The sequence below is a fragment of the Xyrauchen texanus genome, chromosome 26 (genome assembly GCF_025860055.1).
Source record: "Xyrauchen texanus isolate HMW12.3.18 chromosome 26, RBS_HiC_50CHRs, whole genome shotgun sequence".
In the NCBI taxonomy this organism is placed as follows: domain Eukaryota; kingdom Metazoa; phylum Chordata; class Actinopteri; order Cypriniformes; family Catostomidae; genus Xyrauchen; species Xyrauchen texanus.
This window is the reverse complement of record NC_068301.1, coordinates 38,510,352-38,533,965: the sequence shown is the minus strand read 5'-3', so window position 1 is coordinate 38,533,965 and position 23,614 is coordinate 38,510,352. Positions and strand designations below refer to the sequence as shown.

General features: G+C 40.6%; 1 protein-coding gene across 2 annotated transcripts; it reads left to right on the top strand.

Annotated features, from left to right (window-relative positions):
- Positions 1-5,699: 5,699 nt before the first annotated feature.
- Positions 5,700-23,563, top strand: LOC127619506 (CTP synthase 1-like). Of its 2 annotated transcripts, none has more exons than XM_052092345.1 (18): positions 5,700-5,864; positions 8,791-8,971; positions 9,199-9,369; positions 10,283-10,383; positions 10,473-10,589; positions 10,691-10,774; positions 14,907-14,987; positions 15,188-15,339; positions 15,955-16,087; positions 18,015-18,103; positions 18,404-18,498; positions 18,582-18,644; positions 18,716-18,759; positions 18,877-18,973; positions 19,071-19,126; positions 19,366-19,462; positions 22,933-23,077; positions 23,248-23,563. In XM_052092345.1, exons 1-18 carry the CDS (start codon positions 5,790-5,792, stop codon positions 23,327-23,329), a joined length of 1,863 nt encoding a protein of 620 aa, XP_051948305.1. In that variant the 5' UTR covers positions 5,700-5,789; the 3' UTR covers positions 23,330-23,563. The 2 variants fall into 2 exon arrangements, with proteins under 2 accessions (XP_051948305.1, XP_051948306.1); XM_052092346.1 differs by lacking the exon at positions 5,700-5,864 and adding an exon at positions 6,187-6,402 and having other exon boundaries at positions 23,248-23,562.
- The last annotated feature ends 51 nt before the right edge of the window (positions 23,564-23,614 follow it).

Sequence of the window (23,614 nt, the reverse complement as noted above, 5' to 3'; positions counted from 1 at the left end):
GTCGGGTTACAGAATAACCAACCTCACCGTAGCAGTCACAATGCGTCACTCCACGGATTCGCGCAGCTCTCTAGAGCAGAGAAGCACATCACATTCGGCGCGCGGAGCTACAGTGTGGAGAGAGGACCACGCGCTCACGGCCCGGGGCAGCAGGTATGCACAATGTCTGATTTATGTCACCCTGTTTCACCTGTGTCTGCCCCGAGCCCGTTTATGCATCCAGTGCATTTCTGGCGCCGTGCACTCTTCGGGCGCTAACCTAGGGTTATTTATGCGAGGCAGCGGTTGTGTAACTCTTAACCCGCCCTCGACATCATGGACCCAGCGGCCCAACTCATGGTTTTAGCGTCAGGGAGCCAAACCTTGGAGGCTTATGTCACTGATTTTTGTGCCCTGGCCAACCAGGTGAATTTTGATGAGGTGGTTCTGAAAGACATTTTTCAAGATGGACTGAATGAGCCAGCCTCATCATACATGCCTGGTGGTCGATGCTCTCTCAACCTGGCTCAGTTTATTGACCTCGCCCTGCTGTGCGTTGGTTCCTCGTTTACTGTGGGGGAGGCAGATACTGAACCAGCGCTCTACACCACGGCCCCCGTCTCGAAGCCTACCACGGCCCCCGTCTCAAATCCTTACACGGCCCCCGTTTTTAAGCCTTACACGGCCCTAGCCCCGAAGCCTGTAACGGCCCCAGTCTCGAAACCTGGCACGGTCAGCGAGTCAACGCCCATGCCCGCCACGGCCAGAGAGCCAGCACCCATGCCCGCCACGGCCAACGAGCCAGCGCCCATGCCCGCCACGGCCAACGAGCCAGCGCCCATGCCCGCCACGGCCAACGAGCCAGCGCCCATGTCTGCCACGGTCAGCGAGCCAGCGCCTGTAGCCTCGACCGCCCCAGAGCCAGCGCCTGTAGCCTCGACCGTCCCCATGGCCACATCCCCTGTTGGCCGAAGACGTCAGAGAAGGAAGAGGGCCCCTTCTCCCCAGTCTCGTCTTGTGCTCAAGACCGCAGAGGTTCCCCCAGAGTCTTCCACGGCTCTGCCGGGTTCTGCTCCGCCCCAGAGTCTTCCACGGCTCTGCCGGGTTCTGCTCCGCCCCCAGAGTCTTCCACGGCTCTGCCGGGTTCTGCTCCGCCCCCAGAGTCTTCCACGGCTCTGCCGGGTTCTGCTCCGCCCCCAGAGTCTTCCACGGCTCTGCCGGGTTCTGCTCCGCCCCCAGAGTCTTCCACAGCTCTGCCGGGTTCTGCTCCGCCCCCAGAGTCTTCCACGGCTCTGCCGGCCTCTGCTCCACTCTCAGAGTCTACCACGGCTCTGTCAGCCTCTGCTCGCCCCTCAGAGCCCTCCCGGGCTTCACCTCTCGAGTCTTTCATGGCTCCACCCCTCAAGCCTCTCACGGCTTCGCCCCTCGAGTCTCTCAGGACTCCATCCCTCGAGTCTTTCATGGCTCCACCCCTCAAGCCTGTCACGGCTTCACCTCTCGAGTCTTTCAAGGCTCCATCCCTCGAGTCTTTCATGGCTCCACCCCTCAAGTCTTTCAGGGCTCCATCCCTCGAGTCTTTCATGGCTCCACCCCTCAAGCCTCTTACGGCTTCGCCTCTCGAGTCTCTCAGGACTCCTCCGCCTCTCAGGGCTTCCCCTCTTGAGTCTTTCCTGGCTCCACCCCTCAAGCCTCCCACGGCTTCGCCTCTCGAGTCTCTCAGGGCTCCTCCGCCTCTCAGGGCTCCGCCCCTCGAGTCTCTCAGGGCTCCTCCCCCTCTCAAGCCTCTCAGGGCTCCCCCTCTCGAGTCTTTCAGGGCTCCTCCTCCTCCTCAAGCCTCTCAGGGCTTCGTCTCTCGAGTCTTTCAAGGCTCCCCCCCTCAAGCCTCCCAGGGCTCGGCCACTAGAGGCTCCTATGGCTCTGCCTCCCGAGCCTCCTACGGCTCCCCCTCCAGAGCCTCCTACGGCTCCACCTCCCGAGCCTCTCATGGCTCTGCTCCCAAAGACTCCAGAGCTTCCTAGGGCTCCGCCTCTCGAGCCTTTTTCGGCTCCACCACCCGAGCCTCCTACGGCTCTTCGCCCCTAAAGCCTCCGTCGGCTCCACCTCCGCAGCCTTCCAGGACCCCACCTCCAGAGCCAACTACGGTGCCGCCTCTGACGACTCCGCCTTTCATGGCTCAGCCCGGACTTCCTGACCCTCTACCTGTCCTGTGGCCTCTTCCCTGGCCTCCGGACCCTATTCCTGTCCGGTGGTCACCTTCCAGACCCCCGGACCCAGTCCCTGTCCTCCAGTCGCCTTCCAGACCTCCTGACCCAGTCTCTGCCCTATGGCTGCCCCCTAGATCTCCCGACCACCCGCCTGTCCGCTATGTTCCTCCTGACCTTGCCTTGAACTGCCCATTGACCCCCATGGACTGTTTTATTTCCCTTTTGTACCTTCTATCCCCCTTGGACTGCCCTCATATTGTTTGTGTGTTTTGTGGGTTTTCTATTCCCTCGAGCTCACACGCTCGTTCTGTTCCCTCGAGCTCACAGGCTCGTTCTGTTCCCTCGAGCTCACACGCTCGTTCTGCCCCCCGCGAGCTCACACGCTCGTTCTGCCCCCCGCGAGCTCACACGCTCGTTCTGCCCCCCGCGAGCTCACACGCTCGTTCTGCCCCCCGCAAGCTCACACGCTCGTTCTGTCCCCTCGAGCTCACACGCTCGTTCTGTCCCCACGAGCTCACACGCTCGTTCTGTCCCCTCGAGCTCACACGCTCGTTCTGTCCCCTCGCGTTCCTCGCAGCCGAGCGCGGCCGTCAGGAGCCGTCCTATTCAGAGGGGGGAGTACTGTCACGAACCCCGCTCCTCTGCCCCATCTCCGCGTCCACGAGCACGCACACATGCACTCCGCAAGCGTGCTCGCTTCCCGCTCCCTCGCTCCGCCCCCTTGAGCTCGTACGCTCTTTTTCCTCCCTCGGGCTTCCACGCCTGGTTTTGCTATTACGAGCTCTCGCTCGTAAACTCTCTCCCCCCTCTGACTCACATGCTGGCTTCTCACGTGCTTCCAATCTGCCAGAACATTATGACCACTTGCACTCACGCGCTTCCTATCCCCACACATTAGTTACACCTGCCACAGTCCCAATCACCTGTCATTCGTTTCACCTGCACCACTGCTGTTTTCCACTATATCTACCACTACACATTCATTGCTCATTTGTTGGTTATTGTATTTAGATTCCCGTGTTTATGCCCCCGCTAGTCTCGTCTAGTTTTGCCCCTGCTAGTCTCGCCTAGTTTTGCCCCTGCTAGTCTCGTCTAGTTTTGACCTCCCTACTATTTTACCTCTTAGCTTGCCAACTCGTTCCCCTGTCTTCGTTCCCACTTGTCCCTAGTTGTTAACTGTTTTCCCGTCTTCGACCCTCTTGTTTATATCTTTGATTCCCCGGCTTTTGACCCTACGCTCCCCCCTTGACCATTCTTCACTTGACTTGCCCCTTTTTGTACTGTTGCACTGCTTTTAATCACATTAAAAGCAGTTCTCACCGACATTGTGACTGTCTCTACTTGTGTGTGTGTGTGTGTCGGGTTACAGTATGTGTATATATATATAATATTATGGTATATTCTCTTGGCAATAAAACCAAAGAAAAAGTTAAAAGAATTGTTCTTCATGGGAGCAGAATACTTATCTAAATATTTTAATAAGAATTGCAATTTTCCATTACATGAATTAGGCTTGAAGATATTACTGTGACCACATTATTTGTATAATATTTGTCTTAATTCATGCGTTTGATGTAATAACCAGAAACATTATGCAGTTCAAATCTGTAGGTTGCGTGCTTTATTAAACGTTATCTGTCGTAGTATTTGCTATTAACCAATTTTGCCTCAAAGCTTGATAACATTGATTATTTTTCGGATTATAACTATTTGCACTCAGGTTTAAACTGCACCAGCATGACTGTTTGCAACCCCAATAGTCTATTGGCAACATAGAAATATATGACAAACTGTGTAGTGTCGCTGTGGTGTTATGGGGAGTAACACCGGTGAGACTGTCGCGACCTGGGTTCGATTTTATCCCATTCTGTTTCCTGTGTCCACTCTTAATATTTTCTATAAAAATTAATAGAATGGTAGTTTTACTAGTGTGTGTGTGTGTGTGTGTGTGTGTGTGTGTGTGTGTGTGTGTGTGTGTGTGTGTGTGTGTGTGTGTGTGTGTGTGTGCACAAAACATAGATTTGATGCAATTATCAATAATGTTACTGTATAGGATGTCAGGACAGATCCGTGTTCCAATAATTGTTTTCTGATCTTTTGGGGATAAAATGTCTAAAGGGAGTGAGTTATAACTTAAAGTAAACATTGTTCTTGCAGTGATTGGAGGGGCTTAGTGAAGATCGGGCCGGGCAGAGAAGGATGTAAGGGTTGGGAGTGTGGTGGCTGCTGCAAGGGAGCTCATTGTCATGTTTAATCCTGGGAAATCACTGTAGTGATAACTGAGAAATAGCATGATCAGTAGAGCATCAGATTGTGGACTTAATTCTATGTGTGAAGCGGGTTTGAGTCCACCTTTTACCAAACCCACTTTTCATCCCATCTCACGTCAGCAACGGAGACAGACACTTTCTTTTAATAAACATTAATACAATATTTTAAAGGGTTTTGTGGAGACACATGACAAACTTGTGAGACATGTTTTACAATATCCTGAACACATTTTAGTGCATTATTTAGGACTTTATTGAAAACTTTTAACACTTTTTAAGCACATCGAGACCTTTTTTTTTTACAGATATAAGCTTTAAACTCCCAGAGACTTTGGGGGACTGACAGCAGTTTAACTGGCATTCATGATTCAGCTAGTGCTCTGTGCATCAGTTACTCTTCCTAGAGACTGCAATGGCAAAATATACAGTGAAAAAAATTTGTTATATTTTGTCTGTTCCCACCGAAAACAACTGGATCGATTCAGAAGACATTAATCTAACCACTGGAGTCTTATGGATTACTTTTATGCTGACTTTATCTGCTTTTTGGAGCTTCAAAGGCCTGATCACCATTCACTTGCATTGTATAGACCTACAGAGCTGAGATATTCTTCTGCTGAACACAAATGAAGATGTTTAGAAGGAAGAAAGTCATACACATCTTGAATGGCATGATGGTAAGTAAATGATGAGAGGATTTTCATTATTGGGTAAACTAACACTAAGATCTACGTTGTCTTTTAATTGAATAGTTGCTCAAATTATTGAAACTGTGAACTCACAAAAAGACAATTTCAGAAATGTTCATATTGTCAAGCCAGGCCTACTTAGCTGGGCTGGGTTGAAGTGAGGTGAGTAATAATAGCACTATGCAGGAAGCATGTTTCAAGGTCAGTGATATTGTGGAGTAATGTGGGGAACACTGCCATCTGCCTATAAGCACAGGAACACAAGATTACATAATTATCTGCAACAACAAAACTAAAAAAAGACAAATCATACAGTTTCCATTCTTATGGCAAGGCAGACTCTTATCTTCTTCTTTCAAGATGAAAATGTAGACGATTCTCTCTTCATAAAAGCTTGAATTATTGAAACAACCTTGTCCAAGTCTAAAAGTTCTGAGTTGCTGAAGAGTAAATTCAGTTTTGAGGTTGAATCGACCTCTGCTGGTAAAGATAGAAACTACAGATATTTAGAGTGAGAGAACGGCTTTGTTCTAAACGGAATACTAGAGTACTGCTGAATACTGCATGGAGCCATTTTTTAGACTTCTAAATTGTACTTTTGCATTCTTTTGAAGCTTGAAGAGGTGGTCACCATAAACTGCCATTTTATGACATCACTGAGCACAAAATGTTTTCCTAATTTCTCCTTTTGTGTTAACAAAAAGAAAGTAAACAACACAGGGGTGAGTAAACGATGACTGAATTTTCATTTTGGGTTAATTTTCCTTTAAAGAAACTGATCTCAAATCAGTTGAAAACACTTTATTTTCATGCTGCCTCCGTATACAGACTCTGAATGTAGCGTTTTCTAGTTTTCGGACGCAACCAAGATGACACCCTGTTAACAGTTTCTACTTTTAGCTACGGGTTACGCTTGCAGGTCGAACGTCACGTTACATAACTACGGAATATCTGATTGATTGGACAACTCAACTGTAACCAATCATGTATCGGTTTCCAAGAATGAGTCTTCCTCTGCGCGCGAGAGGCCGACAAAACTCCATGCGGCATTTACGAAACGCGCATATGGTTTGCCGTATACTGCCGCTCAGAGGTCGAGCACCACGTGTAGATTCATTAGTGTGATGTGAAAAAAATACTATTATTATTATCGCTTTAAAATAACGAATTTGGGGTTTAAGAGATCTACTACTGTCATCTGTTTCAACAGGCTGATTTATTATTTATACACATAACGCCCGCTAATCGTCAGCTGATCTGGTAAGTTACTCATATTATTTCTTAGCTTTGTTTTGGTTTATCAAAAAGTCTGTGTAGACCATACATAAACACAGCACAAACTAAATGATAAATAAATGAAGCTAGAATTTCCATTGCCGGTGTTGTAGCATTTTTAGCAGAATTCTTTTAAAAAGAATAAAATAAAAATAAAATAACCGTTCCCTTTGTTAGCACATGTAGACAGTGTACATTACATACATGAACATGAAAATGATGCCTGCACGTTATAATGTACAGTTTGATGTTGGTGTAGCTGAATTCCATAGTTTACACCTATATACAATAATTACTACAATATCTATGTGGTAATAATCACTGTCATAAATACATTCTGTAATTCACTAATCTAGATTCTTAAAGTGTTTTATAGAAGTTTGAAGGAGATTAAATGTGTCAACAGTAATAAAAATATCTAGTAGCCTAACTATTGGATTTTGGCAGAAACTATTGTTACCATGGTAGCCTTTATTTTTGTAATGGTTAGCATTCATATCTTGTGTATGTTGCAATCACTTAAGTGGCAATGAAACCTTAAGAAAATAACCTAGATTGATGTGTTATCTCCAGCAGTATTAAAGTGTGTTATCTTTAGAAGTGCGTGTTACATTTCTGGCTTTATAAGGATCTGTGTCATTGTTGTAAACAATTGATTTGATCACTAGACAAACGTTTTACAGATTTGTTTGTTTCCTCATTAGATAATATTTGTTTTTCGTCATATCATGCTAAAGTGTTTTCTCATGAGTTTGAGTTTGTCCAAGCAAGATTGCTCTTGGCAATTTGTCTTAGTCAACAACAATGAGCAATCTGCAGAGCACAAAAAATGCCCAAAATAAAAAACCACAGTAAAAATAGCCAAGTTTATATCACAAAGCAGGATTAAGTGGCTAGCTAGCAGAGTTCGAGCAAACTCTGAAATCTCGGTACCAGTAAAGTGGATGGCCAGATTTTCATCAGGGTTCATCACTAAATTAACATACACTAAATGGTTAACTTGCTCCTGGGCAGATTTTATTCCGATCACAGTTCACACACAGATACTAAACAAATCAGCTGTAAGCAAAGTGATATCTCTGATACAATGAGGTCACATCCCCAGTATCTCTTGCTCTTTTCAAGAGCACGTCAAACAAACAATTTTAGAATATAGGGCTTTTTGAGATGATTATTTACTTGTGAGAAATAGATTTTCATCAGTCTCGCATTTTATTTATAGACACTTTGTTTTCCAGATAATTTACCCATTTAGGATTACTGCAATGCAGAAAACAGACAGAGTCTCTGAATCCTGTAAACAGAAATAACTATTAAATGTGGAATGTCACCGAATTTTACATATTTGTGATAAAATTAATGTATTACTGTTCAATTAATAAAATTAAAATCATGATCTGTCCTAGTGTGGTGATTACACCACAAATGGCTGAGATTAAACTAAGTAAATATAGCCTGAATGTGATGCACACTTCAAAATGAATGTATGAAGCTGGCCACTCATACACTGATAACACCTCAACATAAGCATAACATACGTATAACAGTCTTCTTGTCAGAGTCATTAGTTATTTTGTCATATGACAGCAGTATATGCTATGCGTTGCTCACACGGGAAACAGAAATTATTAGTTCACCTCAAGTCTTCTGGGGGTTGGCTATTGAAAATGTAACTTTTTAATTTAATTCTGCTTAAATTAACGAAATGACTTGAATAAAGATTTGTTCATTTTGCTGACTCAATGATCCAAGTCAGTAAAATGATCCGATCTTTCCATCACAATTAACTAGATGTGTGAAATTGAAGACATTTCTACAGAAATATGGACTACTATTACTGTATAGTAAAATGTAATAAATAATTAACAATGCTGTTGTACTGAAAAAAAAATTTGAGCAAAATTCGCTATTGCTCACACGGACACTCTACTTTCTCTCTCACTCAACACAATTTCAATTGCGATCCAATTGTAATGTTGTGGTGTATCGCATAAATTGAATTGTGACATATGTATTGTGATACGTATCAAGCCGCGAGGTGGTTGGGAATACCCAGCCCTAATAAACTCTGTAAATCAAATTATGATGGCTGCGTCAATCACATCAAACCTCATCGTGTCTCGTGACCAGACGTCATGTGGCAAGAACCAATGATGTTTGATGCCGCCATATTTGATTTAAGCTCATCGTGTACTTCGGTTTCAGCTAGACAGACCAAATTCTGTCTTGATTTACTCACCTCGTGCCATTTTAAACCCATATGACTCATTCTTGTGGATTTTGAAGAATAGCCACTCTTTTCCATATGAGTAAAGTGTATTTTCTCCAGTAATGTTGAACAACCTATCACCCTCTTCTCATTTGTTCCTGTAGCATATGAACGGCAGTATGAAGTATATTCTTGTGACGGGCGGTGTAATCTCAGGTATTGGGAAGGGCATTATAGCCAGCAGTGTGGGCACCATTCTCAAGTCCTGTGGACTACACGTCACAGCCATCAAGATCGACCCATACATTAACATAGACGCAGGGACCTTCTCTCCTTATGAGCATGGTAAATTCCCCCCAGGATAATCCTACACCCCTTATATCTTTTCTGAGCATATTATGGTGAAACGATACAATACATGTAAACTTATTAGTATCTTGAGGATGATTATAACTTCATATAACTGAAGAATTTTGATATTTAACGGTTATTATTATATGACTGATTACAGAGTGGCACAGACTTTGATATCATTTTTTACTGATTATTTTGTGACATTTTGGTCTGTCTAGGTGAGGTGTTTGTGTTGGATGATGGAGGAGAAGTTGATCTGGATCTGGGAAACTATGAGCGCTTTCTGGACATCCGGCTCACCAAAGACAACAACCTGACCACCGGCAAAATCTACCAGTCAGTTATTAACAAAGAGCGTAGAGGAGATTACCTGGGCAAAACCGTACAGGGTAAGAGAGTGGGCAGGGCTGGGTATCTACAAGTTACCTTAATATATGATGCACGTTAGATGTCAACTGATTAATTTTTTTCGGATTTTATGAACTATCGGTTATTGGCAAAAATTGATGGAGATAGTTCACAGATAATATTATTTTGCCCATTATATTTAAGAGTCCCTGGTGTGTTTGGGGCTTGTTCATAGTGAAAAGTTGTAATTATGTGTGCAAGGATAAGAATTATTTTTGGCCGATACCAATAATTCCCAGATCATTGTGGCCGATACGACGATTCACAGCTCATTGTGGCCGATACCGATAATTCACAGCTCATCGTGGCCAAAGCAATAACCAATAATTCAAAAGTCATTATGAGTGGTGTCCATAATTCACAACTCAATGTGGCCGGTACCAATAGCCGATAGTTCTCCCTTTAAAGTGAAAATTCCTGATTTATGCACCAAATTTTCATTTTTGGGATTTATTTTGGTTGCACAATAATCTGATTGTAGGATTTTATTTATTTTGGACTCATTTAGACTCTGTCTGTGCCTGTCACAGTAAGGAAAGACTTTATCATTCAATAAATCAGTTTTAAAAAGTAAAGGCCGATTAATCTGTCATAGTCTTTTCCACCACCTTGGTTATCGGTATCAGCAAATCTAAAATTGATCAATCCCTAATACACATGTCACAATTTAAAACATTGCAATCCATCGCAATAGTATTATTGGATCATGACCAAAACATTCGTGAGAAAGACCCAGCTTGTGCGTTAAGAGACAGGATTAGTTTCAATCTTTTCACTTTTTGTGCATGAGGATTTAGTGACATTAAAATGAACTTTAAAATGGAACAAAAGACACATCAAAGATGTTGGCATGTCATTGTTGTTCTTATTTATTTATATATTCATGTGTTTCAGTGGTGCCACACATAACTGATGCTATTCAGGAGTGGGTGATGCGTCAAGCAAAAGTTCCTGTTGATGATGACAATGTTGAGCCGCAAGTGTGTGTCATTGAGGTGAGTAAAGAAATGGACACTTCAGGTGATGAAATAGAGTTAACTTGTGATGTTTTTTTTTAAATATCTGAGGTTATGTCTTTGTGCAGTTGGGCGGTACAGTAGGAGACATCGAGAGCATGCCTTTCATCGAGGCCTTCAGACAGTTCCAGTTTAAAGTGAAGAGAGAGAATTTCTGTAATATTCACGTCAGTCTGGTGCCACAGGTGAGTTTGGTGTGTTCACCAACACACACAAACCATATATCACATCAGATGTAAACACTGTGATAATGTGAGTGACATACGGTCTTGTCTCTGATGTTCAGCCCAGTGCGACAGGAGAACAGAAGACCAAACCAACTCAGAACAGTGTGAGAGAGCTCCGAGGACTGGGACTGTCACCTGACCTGGTGAGTCATGCTTTTCATAGCTCACAATATCAGCACTGAGTTACAGTTTCTGTGCATGTTTCAAACGGTCAACAAACACCGCCACGGTTGAATATTTTGCTGCGGTCTACATTTCCGTTATCTCTGTGAAAGGTACTGGGATTTAGACCTACAGAGTTTCCCTGTATAACTATAACTTTCCACAGACAATGTTAATAAGCAGTTTTATCACACAAGAGTCATGTTAACATGTATTATGTTTTAAGTATTGCGGCTGTACTTTTGAAACGGTGTGTTGTTAATGTTGCGTATTGGACACATTATGCGAAGGGTTGGTGAATATTTTAGCTTTATTGATTTTGTTTTACATTTCTAGCATTTCTAAATTCAAATTGCACTTTAAACGAAACAAAAAATACAGCGGTTGAAGCATAAAACTACAAGTTACTTGCAGAATAATATTTTACGTCGGTTGTGATAAGGCACTGCTCTTTTGGCGTATGAATCTAATGGGGTTTTTCCACTGCACGGTACAACGTGACTTTTTGGGGATTTTCCACTGTGGATAGTTCCTGGTATCTGATACTTTTTTTTTAGTACGGTCGAGGTTCCAAGTGAGCCAAGCCGATACAAAATGTGACGTCAATCCTGCAGATCACTGATTGGTCAGGGAGAATCGTCAATACCAGCATCACTGGATTTCTGACACATGACATCAACCCGCTAATTTTAAAGTTAGCAACAGAGATAACAGTATCATTTGTTCACACGATTTTCAAATTGTGAAAAAAGAAACGGCTGTGAGCAAAACCACGCTGTGGTCAATAAACGAGGTGCAGATGGTCCACTCGTTAGTGATGAGCGAAACAATAAAGTCTCTCAGGAAGTGTCTCAGCTGTTGGCCGCACACGACTACCACCGGACCTACCAACAGTGTAGGGAAAACTTAAGTGACTGCAGAACAATCAAGGAAAAGTGGAAGTGTTTCAACCAAATGGACGCTATCTAAACCTGTGAGCAATGGGAGGGAGAGTACCCTGGACTCAGCCACGATGGAGGATGGTGTGTTTTGTTATAATCTATTTGTTATAATCTATAATCTAACCCTATAATCTGCTTGAAAGCTTAATTTTATTTAGTTGACTAGCTACTGGAACCTTCCTTCTAAAACAACCAGGCCAATTTAACTGTTACACTGGTGTAAAATCACCATGCAACAACTGCTTAATGCAGCACAATGAGCTAGTAGCTAACAGCTAACTGTCGTGTTATTGTTTTGGTCAGTTTGTGTCATGTTTAAGATGATGTCACTGCAGTAGAGGCGGCGCAACTGTGACGTTCAGCCTATAATCCCACTCACGTTGAGGTGGCACTAAACTGCAGTGGAAATGTTGAGGCGAGTTGAGGAGAGTCGAACTATAACGTGCAGTGGAAATGTCGTAATTGTTTGAGGACTCCGATTACCTGCTGAGTGGAGTCATGAAAAGATATTTTCATGTTGATTTGTTATTTGCTTAAATGTTTATCCAATATATTACTTAATTTGAGGAATATAAACAACACATTAATTATATATTATATAGTAATGATTATAAAAGCATTTCATCCATTACACATTAATGTTTGTGTTGTACTACACATATCATTTTAAGAGGTATATGAGTTATAAATTCAATTGAAGACACACTGTTTTTATATTATAATCTACAGCCTCAGTGGACAATGCAAGTAAAAAGGGGCAGTTCACCCAAAAATTCTCTCCTCAATTACTCACCCTCATGCCATCCCAGATGTATATGACTTCCTTTCTTCAGCAAAACACATTTGAAGAAAAAGTAGGTCTTATAATGCATGTGGATGCTAACACGATTTTAGTGATACTACAACTATTCGACAACAAATGTTACTATCGATTAGTTGAATATTTGCGGTGAGCACAGAGAAGCTCTGTCAGTGATGTCACTTTACAGACCAGAGAAAAATGTGTTGCATGATAACTCGTTTGAAAGATGGAGACAAGTTGAAGTGGGAAAAAACGTGACCCAAGATGCCCATTGCACGAGATAACTTAAACACATCAAAGATCATCATAATAGGGAGACTTCCGGTATGCCTCGTGGTGACTAGATGTTGTTGGAAGTTGCTCCGGGAACAAATTAGTTTTTTTCAGCAGTGTTATTTCTTTCTTGATATATATATATATATATAACTTCAAGTAATTGACTATTACACATTCACATAGAAGAATGCCAAAACCAGGGCGAAACATTGTAGAAATGCTGACTGACAAAGTGAGTGAGCAGGCAGCTAATGCTAAATCTACCACTCCAGTACAAGCGGAGGAAGAGATAATGCCAGCTTCCTTAAAGGACTTAATTTCATCCACCATTCGCTCAGAAATGTCATCACTACAGTCTGAATTTTTGTCTGAACTTCGCTCTGCTGTGTCCATACTACAAACGATCCTGTCATCTCAAGCCCAAAAGATCGGGGACATTGAAACCGCAATTACCGATTCAGATGGCCGTTTGACAGTGGTGGAGAAGCTGTGCAACACACTGCAAGCAGAAAACACTAGCATCAAACTTAAACTGGATGATTTGGAGAACCGTTCGTGGAGGCAAAATTTAAGGATTATTGTAATTACAGAGGGATCGGAGGGCCAATGTCCGGTTGCTTTTATTGCCTCATTATTTACTGAACTGTTTGGAGACAACGTCTTTAAGAGACATCTGGAAATTGATCGGCCCATCGTGTTGGTCAAAAATCTCAACAAAACGTATTTCCAAGACATATGCTGGTCCGGCTTCACTATTACCAAACAAGAGAACTCCTACTGAAACTGAGTCGCGAGCAGGGCTCTTTGGAGTTCAATGGTGTGGTGGTTCATATTTTCCCGGACATGTCTGCTGAGATGGCGAGACGCCATACTAAGTTCAAAGAAGTGAAAACTGCACTTCGCAACACTGGCATCACCTATGGAATGTTGCATCCCGCCAGACTCTGCGTCGATTTCCAAGGACAGCGTCATATATTCCAGAGTCTTATCGTTCAATTTCCCTTCTTAAGGTAGATGTGAAAATTCTGGCTAAGATTCTCTCTTTTAGGTTGGAAGCTGTTATCCAAATATCATTCATCCAGGTGAAAATGGCTTTATAAAAAATAGACAAGGTTTTTTTAACCTTAAAAGGCTGATGAACATAATTTACACCTCGCCAGACTCATCTATGCCAGAGGCCCTAGTCTCTCTCGATGCGGAGAAGGCCTTTGACCATGTTGAGTAGGACTATTTTTCTTTTTTTTTTCTTTTGTCACACTCTGATTGAAAAGCATTAATAAAGAGTTGAATTAAAGATCATAATAAGCACACAGTTTATAGTGGAACGGTTGCTGCATCAGATTTGTTTCATTGACTTGTTTCTCTCCAGCGCATAACTTACATTTTACTGTTGTTTTCTGTTTTTTAATGTATACATGTTATGAATTCAAAATCAGGCGTGTATTTCCATTTCGCAAACCGCTTGTCTTTACCACAAGCGAGTCTCCGTTCAACTTTACCGAGCAAGGAGCACATGCATCCATGTTAATCAAACTGTTTGCAATGGAGAAAAAGAGCGCAATCAATTTGATTACATGGGTCCGCAATTTCAGTTTCAATGTAATCAATTATGCAGCTTTCATAGATGTCAAAATGTCTCGGAGGTCCAAGTACGCTGGCTTTTGAAGTGTTTTAGGTTTCTTCTCATGATGTAGGTGCAAGTTATATAATTAGCTTAGGATGTCTAGACAAAAAATTCTAGGATGAGACTTTTCAGCATGAGTGTGAATCCGATGATAGTTGAGAATTTTTTGAAGCATTTATGATTTGGATTCATTTTTGGATATATTTGTCCAATTTTAGTTGTTTTACATTAAATGTACATTTACTATATTGATATGGAACAGGAAACGAGTTTACAGACTATCTAACCAGCACAAATGACTGCTCTGATGAACAACGTGTAAAAATATGATTTTACGCAAATTGTTTTTGGTTACTTTACATAAAATGTATATCCAGAAATTTCTAGATCTGTGCTCTTGATTTAAATAACGAGTTTAATCAGATTCACCAAAACATGTATGTCAGAGTTCCTTGTGCTTGCTGTTCCAGATAATGTGTCGATGCTCCACTCCACTGGAAAACTCTGTTAAAGAGAAGATATCCATGTTCTGTCATGTGGAACCTGAACAGGTGAGTATGGATCACACAGGAATGTTGAATTTCACACCACCAGAGAGAGACTCTTGACTAGCAGTTGTTGTGAAACATTAACCTCACACATCAGCTGAGGAAAGAGAATTCCATTGAACAAAATGATTTCCCAGATCAAATGATTAAAACATTTGCAGTCATGTGAAAGGCAGAACTTGTACAAGTGTTATCTTCTGCAGGTGATCTGTGTCCATGATGTCTCATCCATCTACAGAGTGCCTCTGCTCTTAGAGGACCAGGGTGTTGTGGGATACTTCTGTCGCAGACTGGACCTGCCCATCGAAACCAGACCCAGAAAAATGCTCAAGAAGTGGAAGGAGATGTCAGACAGGTTATGATACCTTTAATTTATAGAAATGCATTGAGAATCAGTTCATATGTAGGAATTATGGATGCTCGTTTTCCAAATCATAACTTAGAACATTGGGCTTTATTCTTAGAATACTTGCAAAATGAGTTTATTGTACATACTGCAGAACCATTTGTGAGAAAATTGTCACATTCAAGTCTGTAAAAAGGGAGTTATGAGCCATTTACACAAATTTGTTCTGCTTGTGTTTCATTGTGCTGAATGGATGGATGAAAAAATATCTCTTTCAGTTTTTGACTATTCTATATATAGTTGCACTGAAATGGCTTAATGTTTTTTATATATATATATATATATATATGAGGGACCGTCATTTCTATTAAACAGACATTATTTTCAAGATCAAGGTATTAAAGTAAAAATGTGACAATCGGGGTTTCACAAATACAGTATTTAGCCATTTCAGTTTTTTTACGTTTCATTCAGTATGTAGCTGGATTGTGTTTTTTATACTGCCATCTGGTAATTGAATTTGGTGATACCTGATGGTGGAAAAACCCCAGATGAAGTTAATTTTCTTTTGTTCCCTTTTTTAATGTGTTTTCACCTGTTGGCTGAATATGATTTGTGTTGTAGATCAGACAGGTTGTTGGAGCAATGCTCTATTGCTCTGGTGGGGAAGTACACCAAGTTCTCAGACTCTTACGCTTCTGTGATCAAAGCCCTGGAGCACTCCGCACTCGCCATCAGCCACAAACTAGAAGTCAAGGTGAATTAAAACTTAACGCAAAGCTATTATATTTGCTTTGTGTTTTAGTTTAGTTGGTGTTGCAATTGGGAGACTGCTGTGTAAGTAAGTGGTTCTCAACTGGTTTTGCTTCAGGATCCAGATTTTACATTGGACATCATGTGGCAACCCAACACAGTAAAAATAGTAACCTGTATTCAATGTAGCCTGGAATGCACCGTTTTATCTTGCATAGATATATGGTTTAAATTTGACATGGGGATGTCCCGATACCGATTGGGTCCACTCTGCTCATGTAATTGTCCAATACCAAAAATTGAGACCGTCATTGCATGAACATTCAGTGCACAAATTAAAAACTCAATATTTATACCTGTAATGATTAAACCTCAATGGCTGTGATTTAATGAAATAAATATATAGTCTGCATGTGTTGCCAACTTCAAAATGAATGTGTGAAAACGGCTATCATGAGCATCATGTGCATCCTTTGAGTAGAAGATGACAGAGAACAGAGCGATCATTCACTCTACAGCCCACAGCAAAGATTACTTATTTATTTAAATTTCAGCGTTTTGTGCTTTTTAAAATGTCATGAAACTCCCCTAGTTCAGCACCAATCCTTCATAGCTCAAACTAAAAACAGACTCAAAACGAAATTACTAAAAAAATAAAATTAAAATAAAAAAAATAACCACTTTCCCCTTATTAAAGGAATGTTGTACCACAAAAATAAGTTTAGACTTGTCCCTCCTTTAAAATAAGCAAATCATCTGGATTTTAGTGAGGCATTTACAATGGAAATTAATTTTGGAGGGTTTAAACACAGAAGTGTGAAGTTTATAATTTAAGTAATGCAGTAATTCTTCTGTTAAAACTTGTGCATTATTTGAGCTGTAAAGTTTTTGAATCATAGTTTTTACTGTCATTTAAGGGTTTTTACGGTTTGTTGACATTACATCATCCTGGTAAATGAAGTTGTAAAACTGGCTAGTTTTTATTACACTAACATGGCATGGCCTTTGTTTTGTGGTTATACTTTTGAAACGATGAGTATTTTAAAGTTACAAAGTTGGCCCCGTTCATTCCCATTTCAAGTGCCTCACTTTAAAAATTTTATTTTCCTTTTCTTTTTTTTTTTTTCTTTTTTCATTTTTTTTTTTTTATAAAGAAAAGGAGCAAGTATGGTATTCAATATTATTCCACAAATAATGTCGATTGAGCTTAACTTATATTGAACCCGGAACATTCCTTTTAATAAACATAATGAGTTCTGTCATTGTTTTCAATGATGTGCTGTTGAAAAAAAATTGGGGGGTGTTTCATGACCCTTAAATAATCGCACTGGGTAATGTAGCAACTAGCTTTTCTGGAGGTGTAAAGCTGTCATCAAAAACGCACCGAAAGGACTTCACGTGGTTTTCTGCCAAAAGGAAAGCTTCATTTAAAGCTGCACTATATACGATTTCTTTGGGTACACTTAACAAAAGTTAATTATTGAGAGAGTTAATAAAGTCCATACAGTAGACTTTGTCAGTTTGAACCAGTCTGGCCATTCTCTGTTGACCTCTCTCATCAGCAAGGTATTTCCATCCGCAGAACTGCCCCTCACTGAATGCCACCATTCGGAATAAATCTAGAGACTGTTGTGAGTGAAAATCCCAGAAGATCAGCAGTTACAGAAATAATCAAACCAACCCATCTGGCACTAACAATTATCCATGTGATTATCTAATCAGCCAATCATGTGGCAGCAATGCATAAAATCATGCAGATACGGGTCAGGAACTTCAGTTAATGTTCAACCATTAGAATGGTGAACAAAATTGATCTCTGTGATTTGGACCATGGCATGATTGTTGGTCATCAGATTAAATAAGTTCACCCGAAAGTAGAAATCTTGTCAATAAGTACTTTTGTATCAACACACTTCTCTCTTTCTCTCTAGTATATTGACTCTGCAGATTTGGAGCCCAATAGATTACAGGAAGAGCCAGTGAAGTATCATGAAGCCTGGCAGAAGCTGTGCAGTGCAGAGTAAGTATCACTGTTTTGTGCATAATTGAATTATGGCCACAATGAAATCGATTACGCTTGATCAGCTGACAAATTGCAAGCTGATTTAAATCCCTTTTAATATTGTTTTTTTTTTTAGGGGGTAACAGTGTGTTTTTAAAATCTGTTCAACCTAGATTTTTCACCATTATCACGGTTTTATTTTTCATGCATGTGCCTCTTATGGTGGTTCTGAATTGGCAAGGATCTTTTTTCCTAATAAATAGTTTACATTTTGTTTGATTCCTCTTGGTGTATAGCTAATGTTATTGCTATCTCCAGTGGTATTTTAGTGCCAGGAGGTTTTGGAGTGAGAGGGACCGAGGGCAAGATTCATGCCATAAACTGGGCCAGAAAACAAAAGAAACCTTTCCTGGGTATGATCCCATTGACTGTAATTCTTTAAAATCCTAATATCCTATCACATACATAAATGTTAACGGTACCATTCATCTTTCAGGTGTGTGTTTAGGAATGCAGCTAGCCGTGTGTGAATTTGCTAGGAACGTGTTGGGGTGGACAGGTACATATTCCAGCTTTTCAATTAAATTGTACCTTGATGTTGAATGAAGTGTAACTGTTGTTATTTCACAGATGCTAACTCTACAGAATTTGACCCAGAATCAAAGCATCCTGTGGTAAGTAGTAGGTCATGTGTAAGTGTAGATTACGGATTTGCATTTCTGTTTTGAATCGGAAACATAAAGCATGTAAAATTTGTTATAATTAAATGTATTTGATTGGTTGTCTTGCAGGTGATTGACATGCCAGAGCACAATCCAGGGCAAATGGGTGGAACTATGCGGTTGGGAAAGAGGCGGACCGTTTTCAAGACCAATAATAGCATACTTAGTAAGAGAAATGCATTAAACGTACCAATAATTAAATCGATGTTGTAATGGTGTTTCCTAAAAGTATGTTTGTTTGTTTGTTTTTTTTTCTCTCTCAGGAAAGCTTTATGTTGATGTAGACTATGTAGATGAAAGACACAGGCATCGTTTTGAGGTAAATCTCCACTTTATAGTATTTGATGTTGTACATTTGTTAGTTCATGATACCTTATGTTAATGATCTGAAGTGTAAAGTATTTTTCACACTTAAAGTAAGTGTGTACTGTGCAGAATTGTTCCATTCCAAACATAGCCTTTACAATTAAAAACATGCATCAGTCGCACGTACTTGATTATTTTGTCACATGGATGTAATGGCGTGCATGAAGTAGTGTTTTTTTTTTTTTTTTGCAGGTGAATCCAGAGCTAAAGCAGAACTTTGAGGAGAAGGGCTTCAGGTTTGTGGGTGAGGACGTGGAGGGAGAGAGGATGGAGGTCATTGAGCTGGACGGTATGTGAGAACTGAACACAAACACACTGTGATCTGATGACAAGTAGGAATGGGTCACAATGGTTGACTAGCCATATAACAACTGAATTGGAGATTTTTGTAAGCTTTAATATTTTGGCAGTGGCAGTGCTGAAAAGTTGTTTTGATATCAAGGAAAGTTGGATGTTTGTTGTTTTTAAATGGTAAGTAGTGTGGATTGGTTAAGTGCTTGTGGAACAGATGTGTTTTTTGCTGGTAATTGAATGTTGAGATAGTATAAGCAGATCGTGTGGTTGGTTTGGAAGCTCATTCCACCTCCGAGGCACAGAGAGAATGAATAATCGTGTTTGAGCCTTTTTGCAATGGGACCACCAGGTGCTGTTCATTCTGTGACTGCAGAGAGCTAGTTTGGACATGGCTCTGGAAAAGTGAATTGAAGGAAGAGGGTGCTGTTCTGTTGGCTGTCCTGAAGGCCAGAGTCAGAGCCTTCAATTTGATGTGGGCATCTACAGGAAGCCAGTGGAGTGATATCAAGAGTGGGGTGACTTGAGCCCTCTTTGGCTGATTGAAGATCAGATGCGCTGCAGCATTCTGTACCACCTGCAGCAGCGTTATCATCCTAGCTGGAAGGCTGGCCAACAGAGCATTACTGTAGTCCAGTCTTGATATGACAAGAACTCGAACCAGGAGCATATTCAGATATGAAAGCTCCAATTATGTGATGTTATAAAGCATGAATCTGCGAGACCAGGTAGTTGGTGAGATGTGGGTGGTGAAGTTAAGTTGGTCATTTACCATCATTCCCAGGTTCTGGGCTGTCCTGGTTGGTGTTAACATTAAAAACGAGTTAATCAAAGTATGTTGTATGCAGGTACATATTTATTATACATGTTGCCGTATACTTTTTTTGTCATCTTAGACATACACTGACACCTAGCATCATTTGAAATCACTAGTTTTCAGTTTCAGATGTCATTGTAGGAATGTAGTATTCACAGTCAGTCATGATAACTTTAATCAATGAATGAAAGTGCCAAATAAAAGGACTGTTACTGAGATTAAGTGAGTAGTATTCGGCTGGTCATGTGATTCTAAAATGGCAGCCCCCATGTTCGGACCCTGTCCATGTAGAATAAAACAGCTTTTATAAGGTTACGGTCTGATTTTTTTAAAATGTAATTATTTTATTTGCTTTTAAATTAGAAGTGTTCCCTTTCCATAGCATGTGAAATATAATTATTTTACTGTACACCATACTTTCAAACATACAGTCAAAACATCATACAGATCAGAAAGATACAACATGTATTGTGTCACTCGCATGCCATATATATTGAATAAAAGCCCCAGGAAAAAATGTGTTTATAAGTTGTAAAAAGATGTGTCCTTTTTGTCACGTTTTTGTTAACATCATTAAGCATAAACTGAATATAAAAACAGTAGATGCTCCCGTAAAACTAAAGTCCAAATATAATGTGACATGATCACTGATCAGTTCGTATGATGCATAGATCTTAAAATTGTCTTTGAGAAATGCGCCGCTACCCCGATACATTTTATTATTATTTTTTGTCATCCTGGGGGACGGTCTCTGGTTACAAAGCAGAACAATCACAGCTGTTGTGGTCTTGAGTTAGCATGATGCGTTGTTACAATTTTACAGAGTTGCCCATCAGGCTACAGCAGGGGTACTCAATAGACAGACTCCAGATCCAGACCAAATGACACTTCATTCCAAACCGAGATCTAAATCTTTGTTTTAGTTTTCTGACATCTAGATAAGTGATTGTGTAAGCATCTTTCGACAAACTTCTCACAATATGTTGCTGGCATTTTGGCCCATTCCTCACATGGAGAAAAAGCATTGTTTATGTTGCTAATTAAAACAGAAGTGAAGTGATCGCTGTTTTGTTTATTAGCGCATTAATGAAGAGCGTTTTCCAATGCCTCTGGTATTGTGTGTCATAGCCGTTACTCTCAAGCTCCAATATGACATTAAAGAAGCATAAAGGCACCATTAAAGTAGTCCATATGACTCGTGTGTTAAAGTCCCTTGAAGCTATACAAAAGTTTTGTGAATTGCAAAGGATTCATTTAATTAGTAAATTTATCGTCTGCATGTGCAGCGTGCTTAAGTGAATGAGCACTGCTCTGTTGTTGACACGCACTTATAGCAGCTAGTGCACGCACAGCTCGTGAAGCTACTTTTTTAACTCAAAGTTCTTCCTGGAATGTTCTGCCAAAATAAAAGTCAGGTTTTTAAGTTTCACATTTACGACTGAAATTGTATTATTGTATAATACAACATTACAATAATTATTGTTTTTATTAAATTACAATAATATCTCATTTGACTTGAGTAATGTGACATTATAACTAAAATGAAAACAAGTGATCCACTGAAGAATCCATTCCACATTCAGTGTTGGGGAAAATGGAACTGGTTTCATGTTCACAGAAGACTTTCATTGGAATTATTGTTCGTTTTGCTTTTGCATAATGAGTTGGTAAAGGGTTGTAACGATCCACTCATCTCACTTTTCGGTTCGGTATTTGCAGAATTTAGTTCATATATTTGGGCCTAGATTTAGGCTACATTAGCTTATTCACATTCCACTTTGTTTTAAGAAAATGTTACAGATATGAAAATAGCCATTTGAATTTATTTGAACTGAAACCTGAAATATGAATTAACACTGGACTAAAAAAAAAAACAAAAAAAAACCTGAAATGGCACTCTGCCTCCTCATTTCAAAAGTCCACCACACACCAATGGGTGGATATGACCCTAAATCAGTGTAAATATATCAAAGGTGCTGTAAGCGATGCTTGCCGTTCTGGAATTTCCACCATGTTTAGACACCACCCCTTTTTTCCAGTTCCCCGCCCTCTGTTGTGATCAGAGAAGCACAGCAGAAACAACATTACCAAGATAGCACCCTTAACTCACATGTGATTTGAATCTGAAATTATTTAGTTAAAACAAGATGTGAGAGAACATATTGTGAGAAAGGAACAATGAGGCGATTCTTGCTCCGTTAGGTGTGAGATAGTATCTTTGCTAGAAAGTTTCTATACTTATTTTCTTCAAAGATCATACATTTGCTCTCTTCCACCCTGGGGAGTTCTGCCCTTTGAATGCACCCGCCTTACAGGCTGGATGTAAAAATGCATTCAGCGTGAACGGCCCTTATTCACATGGTAAACCCTAGTTTAAGTTTCACATAACAAGTTAAACATCCAACAGAAATATTCTCAGGTCAGGCGGCGCACTCACAGATGCAGGCACCACTAAGTAATATCCATTTGTCCATTCCATCAGTTATAAACCCAATGAAGATCATCTCACATTCTGACTTTTGATGTCTGAGACCATCAAAAGTAGATGGTTTCTTAACAGTTGATTTAAGGACAGTGTCTTTGTTCTGAGCCTGCATTAAAAAAAAAAAAAAAATAAAATCTAAAACCATAGTTTGACACTCTTGTTGCAGATCACCCATATTTTGTTGGCGTTCAGTATCATCCAGAGTTCACGTCCAGACCAATTAAACCTTCTCCGCCGTACTTTGGCTTGCTATTGGCTGCTGCTGGGAGACTTTCAGGTTACCTTCAGAAAGGCTGTCAGCTTTCACCAAGGTACGGACCAGTGTTCTCTGAACTTCAATATATGTACACACACACACATCTATAGTCTCCAAGGGTCTGCTCTAAAATCTTACCCTGGAAGAATAGACGATGTGGTTATTGTGTTCTGTTTCGCAAGCTTTGCAGGAAAGAACAATTTTTTTTTTTTTTGGTCTTCACAGAGATACATACAGTGATGGGAGTGGCAGCACTTCTCCGGATTCAGAGATTGCAGACTTCAAACTACCCTCAATTCATGACTAAAGCAGTGAATTGTGTAATTAAAGATGCATGTGATCCTCCTAGACATAGTTTTGTTTCATTGTATCAAGGGGAGACTGAGTATATGGATGTGTGCGATTTATAGCAAGTGTCAGTAATGAACAGCCTTTAATGTAGCAACTGTTTTTAAAGACATCAGGGATATGATAGACTTTGCAATACTAAAATGCAGTCAGATTCTGTACTACAACTATTTGTAGTATTTAAATAAAGTATTTAAGATGTTCTGTACCATTTGAAATAATGTTGAATGCTACACTTAAAATG

Excerpts from the sequence above, each read along its gene's own strand:
- LOC127619506 (XM_052092345.1), top strand. The coding sequence starts at position 5,790 with ATGACATCACTGAGCACAAAATGTTTTCCTAATTTCTCCTTTTGTGTT. Across the intron at positions 16,088-18,014 it reads GCCACAAACTAGAAGTCAAG|TATATTGACTCTGCAGATTT; the intron begins GTGAATTAAAAC and ends CTTTCTCTCTAG. Across the intron at positions 18,499-18,581 it reads ACAAAAGAAACCTTTCCTGG|GTGTGTGTTTAGGAATGCAG; the intron begins GTATGATCCCAT and ends TTCATCTTTCAG.